Source organism: Cupressus sempervirens, chromosome 1, assembly GCF_028749045.1.
Source record: "Cupressus sempervirens isolate cs-2001-9-10 chromosome 1, ASM2874904v1, whole genome shotgun sequence".
Classification (NCBI taxonomy): Eukaryota; Viridiplantae; Streptophyta; class Pinopsida; order Cupressales; family Cupressaceae; genus Cupressus; species Cupressus sempervirens.
The window spans coordinates 890,052,647-890,065,101 of record NC_143118.1 but is presented as its reverse complement, the minus strand read 5'-3'; the positions used below and the strand labels follow the sequence as shown (position 1 = coordinate 890,065,101).

The window sequence follows — 12,455 nt, the reverse complement described above, 5'->3', positions numbered from 1 at the left end:
GGCAACAAAATAAAAAAATCATTTTGGAGGAAAAAGGGACAAGATTTGCCTTCCCAACCTCTTATGAGGCTCTTGATGATAAATAGTGAGATGGAAGGCCCCTTGGCAAATGGATATCATAGTGAATGCAAGGCCCTTCTTGAAAAGGTAACAAAGAATTTTTTATAGGCAATAGATATTGAGCAATGAGGATTGTAGGGGGTTGGGAGAGACCCAAGATATTTTATCTTCAACCCCAAAAACGAGTTGCAGAGGTCACCCTTCTCCCATCCCCCTTTGCTTTTGATAAAAAAAGGAAAGATGGTGTTGTGAGAGAGGATTTTATGCAGCCCTTGGGATGCTTATAAATCAAGAGTAGCATTTAGAAATGGGGAAAAGGCCAGAAAGTTTTATGTACCAATGAAAAGAAGGATGAGGCCGTCCAATGCTCCTTGGGGCATTTTGGTTTCAAACTGCCTCAATTCAGCTGTTCTCCTTTGGTCCATGGGTAGTTAGCCCCAACATGTCTGTTTCCAGCTCTATTCCTAATTGTTTGCTTTTACAATGCTGCCTTAGTGCTGTTTACTCCATATTGTTGCTCTTTGTTTTTTCAATAGGCTTTATCATTTTATGTTTCTTATTTTGTAAAAAGAAGGGTATATGCCCCTTCAAAATCCCACTTCACAAATAATATCAAAAAGAATATTAGCCTTTTTGGCTGTTTTAGAAAGAGACATTCCTTTCCACTTTCTATCTAGATTGATGTGACCGTTTGTTCCTTGAAAAAATATATGGTGTACTTTCTATTTTAAAAGGCCATTTCACCAAAGCTAAAAATTGCTTTTATGTATCCTTTAATATTGTTGACATTCCCTATTATTAAAGGAAAAATAAAAACTGAGAAACATCCGTCCATGCTTATTTTGAATGACTAAATTTAATGAGACGTGTTTATGAATCTTTGATGCATATTTTTATGTGTATTGAGTTCTTGTGTGTATATATTCAGTGCTTATCAGCTGAACATGTTTGGTGTTGTTTTGATATTTAAGTACTTGACAAGTTTAAGATATTAAGTGAAAACATTAAAAACTTGCTACCCATTATAACTGTTTGTGAATCTGTCATTTATGATCACCTTATGTGTGTGTGTGTGTGTGTGTGTGTGTGCATTTTCCCCTTATATGTTGAAACTTGAAACAGTGCATTAGCTATGTGATATTTTCTGACACTGGACTAAATGGATTTTTGGCAGCTTTTGCTTGCTGTTGGTGCAAAACTGCAGCATGTCATTATGCAGCTAGCTCAAGAAGTTTCTGAAAAGTACACTGCAGTTGAAGGAGAAATTCTTGTCCGGCCTTCAAATGACCACTTCTGGTTCAAAAAGCCCAGATTAGTCCTTCATTTAATTCACTTTACTCTTTTCCAGGTAACGAATAACAGCCTGTATATGAGAATTGCTGAGTCTCTGATTTCTAAAGTTCAGCATGTACAAAAATAGATGAATGTTATCTAAAAGGAGAATGCCTTCTTAATCTCTGTATTGGTCGGTTTTGCAGAATGGTTTTGAACTAGCATTTTTCTTCTGGATATGGGTAAGTATATAAATTGCACTATGTATTTGCTCTTTAGAAGAGATATTATGTTGGAGGTTTAGTTTTCTCAGAACAAAATTTTGAATTTTTTTATATTCTCAACAGGTTATTGTTTACCGTACAGGTAAAAGGAATACTTAGCACGCGTAGTATAGGAAGATATAACACAAAACTGATGCTTTATTCATATACAATATGCTTATTACAATAACTCCAATGATTATGATGATGTTTCATAAGTCCCTTTCGGACGGTGTACATATACTTTCTCGAAGGGTTGACTCAACCGTAACACGCCCTTTCGAATAATATTCTACCCATCGGCTACAATATAGTATTTATCGACAACATCATCCCCCCCAACAAGTAAAGTCGTCTCTGGATGACAATTACAAAATATCCGAGACAAATTAACAAAATAGAATACATTAACTAACTAACTATAACAAGATAGATTTGTTTCCATCACATCACATTCACATTCCTCTTGTGCCTGCACCAAACTGGTCTCCACAAAACATTGCATCTGTAACATCCGCTAACACAATAGTGTTACCTTAGCCAATCTAACCTTGATAGCCACCCGTGCCATATTCTCTGCTTCCAACTCCTAGATACACTGAGCCAAGTGTCGCTCTACTGCCTCCAACTGGATGATCAGCGCCTCTCGAGCTCTTTATACATCCACCAAGACAGCCTCACATCCAACACCTACTCTGAGTGCCTCAAAGCGTAGCACCCCTCTCAAAAGGCTTCTCTCGTGCCCTCTCCACCTCTAGCATACAAACACTCCATGCCTGTAGCAGCTCCATGTCTCATCAATTGGTCACGCTTCCCAAGACTAATAACTGAACTGACTAGGGGTCTAGGGGGCATCACCCCCAGTGAGGTCGAATGGGGTCCTAGGGAAGAGTCCTAAGCGTGCTCCCTGTCGCGATACAAGGGGGGGTCAAGGGGCAGCGCTCCCGCTGCCAAGACCAAATTAGCACTCTCAAACCCACACAAAAGTCCATGAAACAGATCATTTTGTGATTTTTTTCGATTCCATACTCTTTCGGCCAACCGCTTATGTTTTACTACTTGTTCATGTCTTTCCCTTCCCTTTGGTATCATACATTATTCATTATGAACTGTTTTGATTTGTCATCTTTTTTTTTTCTTCCTAAAGAGTATGGCTCCTTCCTCTTGAATGCTCTAGTACAACCTCAAAAGGGTACCTTTATTACTATACCTCTATGATCCCTCTTATTATATTACCACTTAACTCCATACAGTGTATGGCCACCTGATGCAGTGCTTCTATAGTGTTGGCAGATTATATTACTGTCCTTGTAAGCCGTACGGTCCTTTCTTTTATTCTCCTTAAGCTCGTACATTCGTATGACACATTTGCATGTGTCCTCCGTTTGTACGGCCGTACGGCCTACTTTGCTTCCACTTTTTGCTTGACCATACTGTATGGTGTGGCTGTCAGATTTGTACCTTCCTCAAGGTTGTACGACGTACTTTATTGCTTCCTCACGTCCGTACATCTATATAGTGACATCAATCCTTCAGTTGATGGTCGTACCTTTTCCTCTGTTGGTCGTACGGCTTACCTGCTTCTCCTCCTGCCCTGCTTTTATGTCGTACGGTGTTTATCTTCTATGTATGGTGCCCCCTCTGTCCGTACGGGCCGTACAGTCAAGGTTCTACAATGTCTTTTGTGATTTTTACAAAGGTTGTACAATATGATCATTGCTACAAGGTTCTTGTTCTATCCGTACAGTTCTACGGCCTCTATTTTAGTCTTCACGGGTCCATCTAATGGTTTCTCTTTTAACATTTTATTCCCTAAAAGGCTGTATAGTTCTGAGATGAATCTTATGACTACTGTTCTCCTATCCATGTTCTCAGCTGGCCCTACAATACCTCTTCACAATCTTAATTGTTCATAAGGTGAGTTTATATGCCTTCTATGCTTTAAATGTTCTCAAGACCGTATGCTCTGTAGGAGTTGATGAAATCCAACTCCACAACTTGCCAAGATCAGATACATGCAAATAGGCTTGCTGAAAAGAAATTGAAGGAGCAAGAGCTTGAAGCAAACAATGCAAGAGATAATATTTCACAATAGGAAAATGAAATTGCTATGTGAATGGATGAATTTACAATGAGAGAGAGATCGCTTATAAAGGCCTCAAGGAAGCTTGTAAGACAAGCTGGAAGGAGGTAGAAGATAAGGTTGACAACCAAGCACACTTCCACACAAAGGTGGAACATGCTAGAAGGGAACAAACTCCCGTGTTGTCAACAACTCATCACTACATGCATTAAATACTAAATATTAAATAAATGCATTAACCTGAATAAGCTTAAATAAATAGAATAATTAATTATTTACTCTAACACCCCCCCTTAAGTGCAACTTAGGGGAATGCCTTAAGCTCACAAAAAACTAATAAAAAATATAGAATGGGTCCCGGCAACAAGGCAATGTTAGGTACCCATGTACAATGCAAAGAAATGCAACCTTTGAAAATGGGGAACGAGGGAAAACCTCATGGGAAAAACCCTCTCCCAAAAAGAGGTAAAAAACATGCTGAAAAAATATGAAGTGAAAGAAGTAAGGAAGGCCTCAACAACATGCTTTGAGTCCATATTTCCTCATTACGCATTTAATATTTATCTATTTTCTTCAGCTTACTTCTAAAAAATTTAATATTCTATTTTACACTTTATTTTACATATATACACCAATATTTATTATTTTTAGACTATCTCTCAGTTGCTCGTCTATGGAGGTGCATTATTTCTTTCATAATAGATTCTCAACTTCAACCCATTCATTGCATCGGCTACTTCTTTTCCATCGAGCGTCCATAATTTTATTGCTCTGTTATCACCCACTTTGCGGATTTTATGTGGCCCGACCCACTTTATTTTAAATTTGCCTAGTTTGATCTCGTTGCACCTCTTATACTTCAAAAGTAATTGTCCCAATTGAAATTTGTTCAACTTCAAGTGCTTGTCGTGCCATGCTTTATGCCTGTTCTGTGTAACCTTCATGGCCCATTATGCCTACAATCGTCGCTTATCAAGTTTATTTAAATTATACCATCCTTTCCTCAGACTTTCCATATCTCTAAGCTTGTTCTCGATCGCGATCCTTAAACTCGATACCATTAATTCTATTGGCAGCCACTCTTTGCCGTCAATATTTGTATTCTTGTTCTAGAATCTTCACTCAGTACTACTGAAGTTTTTATTAAGCCCATCCTCTTTGTTTCCTGTGCAGACTGTACGATGTGTTTTCCTTGTTGTCGGCACCTTTCGACTATATCTGTGGTGTGGTGTAACCTTTTCTTTCTGCGCAGTCTGTTCACCGTGTACCATACAGTGGAATCTTTTCTTTTGTTGGGCTCGTATGGTATGTTCTTCCCTTCAGCTTCAGCCGTAACCGCCTTTCCTTCTTTTGCTTCTCTGTATTCCTTCAGACATTCATTTTCCTCTCCTTTCTCACCTTCGTCGACCCTTAACATATTATAGCTCAAAATAAGCACGCAACCCTCCATCTGCCAGTGGAATAGGCCATTCACAAAATCTAGGTCGTCATCATTTGACCCTCCTAATCTCAACACTCCTTTGTTCGGTTCCATTCTCTTATTTCCTTCATCATCACTCTCACCTCCACCTTTTGAGTCTGACGACACCACCTCCTCCCCCACCCTCTATATGTGTAGGTCGATTATAAATCTTCTACCTCCATGTTTCATGGATAGGGTGTTTCGTTTCCAGTCATGTTTTACTTTTGCTTGCACCAACCAACTCTATCCAAGGATAGCATCATACCCTCTTCTTTTCAGTGGAATGACCACAAAATCTAATAAAAATGGTTGCATTTCGATAGTTACCAGTTGTGCCATCAGGGTTTCTAACAGTTTGATTCTGTGTTGATCCGCCGTGAGTAACTGGAATGTAGGTGGCCACAACATAGGTTGTCCCAACTTTTTCCATATATCTTCTGGTAACACATTCACACCTGACCCTCTATCCACAATTGTGTCTGTAAGTACAGTTCCCAGAATACCCATCTTGACTACTATCGGATGCCTTCCTGTCATAAGTGCCAGTAGCATTGGGTCTGCTACCGTCGTTCCACTACCGTCCTTTCCTGTTTCCTTCGTCACTTTTGGAAGTGGTGTTATATTTAGAATGGTCGTCTGCAACTGTGGCATTGTGAGAAGGTCATTTAATTTAATAGGGACTTCTGTTTGCATTATCTACCTTATCATGTTTTGTTCGGCTAAGTTCCTTTTCAAGGATCAACAGTGTCTTTTACTTGCAACTTTCCTATTTTCATCTGTATTTCCAACTCTGTTCGTGCTTGTTGTAACCTCTCCTTTTCTTTTTTTGCATCAGGGTATTTTGCCTTCTTAGCTTGCTCACGTGTAATGGCTAGTACCTTCTCATCACATGCTTCGATACTTAGCAAATTTATCCCCTGCTTTGGGCATTTTGAATTTTCGTGGTCTCCTGGAACACACCATTTGCATAATAGTTGTGGCGTCTTCTTCATGGTACAATCTCTGGCGAAGTGACCCCAGAGATTGCACGCACAACACTGTATCATTGGCCATCCACTCACGTCGTATTGTATCTGGCTCCGGCCTCCACTGTTATTATTGTTATTATTGTCACCCCTTCCACGTCGATTATTGTTTCCGTATCCTCCCGAAGTTGCATTGTTGTTTGTATTTGTTCTAGCGGACACTTCCTGCATTAGTATTACTTGCTAGTGTCCTTTTGACTTCATATTAAATCTTTTGACTTCATATTAAATGGGCACTCCTTTATGGAATGTCCCGCAACCCGACAAATATCACAAAATTGTTTCTTCAAACATGAACCCTTTGTGTGGCCTTCCTCTTTACAGTCCGTACGCCAAAATTCTCCCTTCACCGAGTCCGGATTCTTTTTCAAATTTTTGAATTCTTTCATCATCCGTAGCATATCCTTTTGTAATGCTCGGACTTTCTTGCTTGATTCTTCATCACTGCTGCTACTTTCAGACGATGAATAGTCTGAATCCGACGATTTGTGTTTCTACTTCTTACTTGTTTTCTGTTTGCTTTCCAGATCCATTGCCCTATTATACGCATCTATGTACAATGGTGGAGGCACAATCTTCATTTTGTTTTTCAGAGCCGACTATAGCCCCTCCACAAACTATCATTTTTTCAATCCATTAGCTGGTTGGCTCTACATCTTCCCCACCAACTCTTTCAACCGTCTTGCATAGGCACAAATCATTTCGTTCTTTCCTTGCTTTGTGTTGTATATCTCTGCTACAATTTCATTTTCGTCTCTTACCAGTCAGAACTCTACTATGAACTCCTTTCTAACTTTTTCCCATATAGTTAGCTTCTGAGGATCCGCGTCTACAAACCAATCAATTGCTATGCCCCGTAGGGTCGCTGGAAACTACCGAACCCAATCATCTTCATCTATTACACCGTTTGCTGTCCATATTGTTTCACACATCTTGCAGTGCTTGATTGGATCTATCGTCCCATCTCCATTAAACTTCAACAATTTCTCCTTTGGTCCTGCCATTGTTACTTTCTTCTAATTCTAAGGTACCTATTGTGTACCCACACTATTCTGCACAACCGTGCTGCTTCAGACAACTGTCCTAGTTCCAACAACCGCGTTACCTAGTGAGAAAAGATTTTCCTCAAGTGAAGTTGTTCAATTCTCTACTTGTATCCTTTCGTCAGGTGTATCGGAAACGAAGAGTTCACGCTCGTGCTCCTTTGGCACTTCGAGCCATGTGAGTTACTTCCCTTCTGTTCAAATTCTCTACCCTTAGCGTATACAAGTTAAGGAACTCCTCCCTTGTCTCTTCCACCAAATTTAATCGCCGTCGAGTCTCTTCTAGCAATTCCTCGGCACTCCTCGGTCTGCTAGGTGAATGCACTCCCTCCGTCTGTGCCCCTACACCCCCTTGGTGTCCATGGGCAATCTGCTGAAGCTTTTGTCTACACTCCGCCTGTTGTGCTAAAATTAAAACTTCTTGTGTTGTGCATATTTCATCCTTATCTTTTGTCTTATTCCTATCTTTGTTAAGAAAATTCAACATTAAGCTTCATAACACTTCCTTTGTCCCAGGTTCGAATGACAACGACGCCAAATGTTTACCGTATAGGTAAAAGGAATACTTAACGCATGTAGTATAGCAATATATAACACAAAACTGATGTTTTATTCATATACACAATATGCTTATTACAATAACTCCAATGATTATGATGATGTTTCTTCCCTTTCGGACGGTGTACATATACTTTCTCGAAGGGGTGACTCAACTGTCACACGCCCTTTTGAATAATATTCTACCCATCTATTACAATATAGAATTTACCAACAACAACTATTTTGCATAAATTATCATTTGCTAGCAGGGTAGCTTGAGTGAGAGGATTGTGCATTTATATTCTTGTACTACATGTAATGAAAAATGAATCATTTTTAGCTATAGCCAAAACAAATTAATTACCAAGTGAAGAAATTGTATATGATATTACGACGTTCCTCACCAATTTGTATTATCATTTTTTTTAACGTAATGCAACATGGTTTCATAGACCTTCAAATATCTTTCTTTCACAATTATGTTATGTCACATTCCAAAACATTTCCTTTTCTACTAGATAGATAAAATACAATGTTACTGGTTTTGGTACGAGCATGGGTACCCGGTATGGCATAATGACAAATTTTTCTTTGGTTTTGGCTATGGATTCAGATATTAATACCAATGCATATCCATATATACACACACATGTATATATGTGTGTGTATGAAAAAAAAATACCTCATTACTTGCAAAAATGAAGGTACTTATAAATTCATAATTTAGAGATTTGTCAAATGTCAATACCAAATTAAAATTAAAATCAATATTTAATTATCTTCATATCGCTCTTCATCAAAATCAACATTTGGTTCAATTTCACTTGAACTACAATGAGAACCTAGCACTTCCACTAGCCATGTACTATACAAGCTAACTCATCCAAAAATATAATATGGCAAGTTGTTTGTGTAAGTCAACACACTTGAGTTAGATCCCAATATCTTGTCACCCCCCAATTGTAATCAACTTTCTTACATGATGAGATCCTAATAAATAGACGAGGGGTTCAGGAGTGGATACCCAAATGGGGTTGAGAAGTAGAATCCCTCATGAGGATTTGGGGGCAATGTCCCAAATGGGGTTGAGGGGTAGTGTTTGTCATGGGGCAACCATACAAATGTTCATGATGCACACCATTTTACAATTTTATCACTTAAAGGTGACATAATATATGCATGCACTTTTTCGCTTATAAAAATTAGCTTTTTTGTCTTTTGCTTTTCAGTAGCCCTTGGGTCCCTATGGGTTCATTTGGGTTCACCCTGAGGTCAAGAACCTTGGGTGCTTAGGAGTGACCCTGTGTAAACCCAATGGGGAACCAGCCCTGGACCTGGATCTAAATTGTACCTATATGTGTATAGGGGTCTTTTAGAGGAATCAATAGAATAGATAAAATATAAAAATGAATCCAGAAATGTGAAAATCGGAGATGCGGATAAAATATAAAAATGAATCCAGCAATGTGAAAATTGGAGATGCAGCTATAAGATCATGCAGATTTGCTTGTATCTGCATATATTTTGTTCATAGTTTTGGTGTTTTTAATCATGAATACTCACAAGGGACTTAACAGAGAAAGTTATTGTACAAAGCCTTGGAATAACAATATTTTTACCGTGTGCATTACCTGAAGCCTTTGACAACATGTTAGACATGTTAGCATATTGATTTTCCAAATAAGTCGCAAGAACAGTAACACACCTTTTGACTTTGTTTGATCACTAGACCTGTATTTTTGAAGAGTAGCTACCTGCTATACCATACAAGAATATTTAGCTCGAAGGCCATTGAAGATTTTGAGCCAATTTATTAATGGTGTTGAATTACATTCTCCACATTTAGGGCTAGGATGTTATGAGTATTAATCTAGATTTGCACTCTGGTCCATTGAAAAATCCAGTTAATTTTATATCTTGCTAAACACATTGATTCATTATTATTATAGTATACGAATTGGATGGTTGGATATTGGATTTTGTGCATAGAAAATATGTGCCTTCAATTGATTAATAACTTGGTTGCATATGTTAAGTTTATAACAATGACAACATACTAGTCTGAGAGTGCAGACCACACCTAGTCTTCTTCCTTCTAAATACCATTTAAGGCATTATATATTTATCTTACAACTCTTATGATGGGTGGCGATTTTTGGGACATGTTAATGTTAACACTAACTTAAAATATTATGTTAGTTTTTGCTTATGGTTAAACATCTCCATTAGTCGCCGATTTCAGGGAGAGGAGTATGGGCCTACCTAAAGAGGGTCATCTCCCTTTGAGGGACATGCCCTTTGGCCATGGTATTAAAGGTGGATGTTATTGTAGTTTGAGGACACGCAATAATTACAACTCTACTCCCTCAAGCAATAATACCAATTCAAATATATTGCAGATATAAATTACATTCAGATCAGATTTAAAAGGTGATAACTCCTCCTTACTTCAGAATAATAAGAAGACCGTATTCAGCAATAGAAGGATATTATACAAGACTGAAATTTAGTACAGAATTTGCTGAAAATTTACATGGTATCAGAGCTCTGGTAGTCAAACCTAGGCTCTACAAATTAAGTGATCAGACCTTATATATATCTGGCATCAATCTTCTTATCTTCAATGGCATACACAATCAGACCTGAGGACAGGTTTGATGGGAAAGAACACTTTGATGCCTGAAAATTCAGAATCATGATGGTTCTTGAGGAAAATGATGTAAAACAATTTGTTCGATCAGCATCCAGACAACCTACAATCAAACCTCATAAATCCTTCTGGATTAAAAAAAAAGGAAAGCCATTCAGATCATATTAGATGGAGTGAAAAATGATATCGTACCTATGCTAACAAAACATCAGATAGCATTTCCTATGATGAATGCACTACTAAATTCATATGAGGTCAACAATGCAACCAGAGTTCTAGCAAAAAAAAGCAACTAAATCACATACAAATAACTAAGGGAGAATTGATGAATTCTTACTTCCTAAGAGTTGCCAGCCTAAGAGATGAACTTGCAAGTATAGGAACCATCATTAGTGACATGGAACTAACACTAATGGTTATAGATGGATTACTAGATTTATGGGAAACTCTCGCTCAAGGAGTAAGTGCCAGAGATAAACTTCTTGACTTCAATAAACTTAAAGGGAGATTGTCTTCAGGAAGAATCCAGAAAATGAAATAAAGGAGGGAAATTGAAAACGAAAGATGAAGAACTTCATGTTCTTAATACAAACTCCTATAAAGGCAAGAAGAAGCATTTCAAGAAGAAAAGGGGTAATCAAAAGAATGAAAAATCTAAGAAAGATCTATCCAAAATAAAGTGCTTCAAATGTGAAAAGTTTGGACACTATAGATCTAATTGCCCTGAGAATTCTAAACAAGTGAACTGTACAAATGTTACTAGGGAAGAAGATAACTATGATCCTGAGAATTGTGTATTGTATTTGTCACTATTAAATGAAGTCTTAAGTAAAGCATGGGTAATTGATAGTGGATCTTCTAGACATATAATAGGATACAAAAAAGCACTAGACTCTATATTAGAAAAAGTTAATGGTGAAGTTACCATTGCTGATAATTCAGCACATTCCATCGAAGAAATTGGAAATTGCACCTTGAAACTAAAATCAGGAAATTCTTTTTTTCTCAAAGGAGTACTTTACGTACTAGGAATAAAAAGAAATCTAATCTCGGTTACAACACCTGAAGATGATGGGCATAATGTTGCATTCATGGATGGTAAAGTAATAACCTAGGAAAAGAACTCCTCAATAAAGAAAGCGAAGTTGATTGGTCAAAGAAAAGGTATGTGTATTAATTAAATTCAGAATCTAGTCGACCTATTCAAGCTTTAATTCATGAAGCTGCAGACATAAATGAAATATGACACTAAATATTAGGACATCTAAATTTTAAAACCTTATCAACTATGGAGAAGATGGTTACCGGTTTACCTAAACTAAATAAAGACCACTCAAGCATATGCAAAGGGTGCGCTCTGGGTAAGAATACCAAAAGTCCATTTCATGATAGCACAAGAAAAACCCAAAATATTTTGGAATTTATTCATTCAGATTTATGTGGACCTATGTTTGTTCCTTCTCTTGGATGATTCTGGTACTATATTTTGTTCATAGATGACTTCTCAAGAAAAACATGGATTTACTTCTTAAAATGCAAAGAATCAGAAGAAATCCTAAAGAGATTTAAAGAATTCAAAACATTAACTGAAAACTTATCAGGACATAAAATTAAAACTCTTAGAACTAATGGAGGGGAATACACCTCAGATTTTTTTGAAAGCTTTTGTAAACAAACAGGAATTAAGAGGGAGTACACCGTTCCTTATAATCTAGAACAAAACGGGGTAGCAGAAAGAAAGAATAGAACAATTATAGAAGCTGCTAGAGCTATGATATTTAATCAAAATCTAGAATATTATCTTTGGGCAAAAGCCTCTTGTCCTGCTGTCTATATTGAAAACAAAAGCCCTCACTCCTACCTTAGAGATAAAACTCCTGAAGAAGTCTTTACTAAAGTTAAACACAATATAAGTCAAATTAGGATTTTTGGGTGCCTTGTATATATCCATGTTCCAAAAGAAAAGAGAACTAAGTTAGAATCCTTTAGGAGGAAAGGTATTTTTGTAGAGTATACTGAAACATCTAAAGCATATAGGATTTTCATATCTGGACAGA

The 12,455-nt window shown here is 37.5% G+C and overlaps 2 protein-coding genes across 2 annotated transcripts in view; one reads left to right on the top strand and one right to left on the bottom strand.

Annotated features, from left to right (window-relative positions):
- LOC149580713 (uncharacterized) overlaps nucleotides 1-12,455 on the bottom strand; it is a 124,278-nt gene that overhangs the window by 36,613 nt on the left and 75,210 nt on the right. The gene's annotated exons all lie outside the window — the stretch shown is intronic.
- Nucleotides 1-12,455, top strand: part of LOC149580714 (MLO-like protein 1) — a 155,423-nt gene that overhangs the window by 69,117 nt on the left and 73,851 nt on the right. The window contains exons 11-12 of the mRNA XM_089814534.1: nucleotides 1,235-1,408; nucleotides 1,539-1,574. Of these exons, the coding sequence (XP_089670660.1) occupies nucleotides 1,235-1,408; nucleotides 1,539-1,574 (210 nt within the window). The remainder of the gene's footprint in view (nucleotides 1-1,234; nucleotides 1,409-1,538; nucleotides 1,575-12,455) is intronic.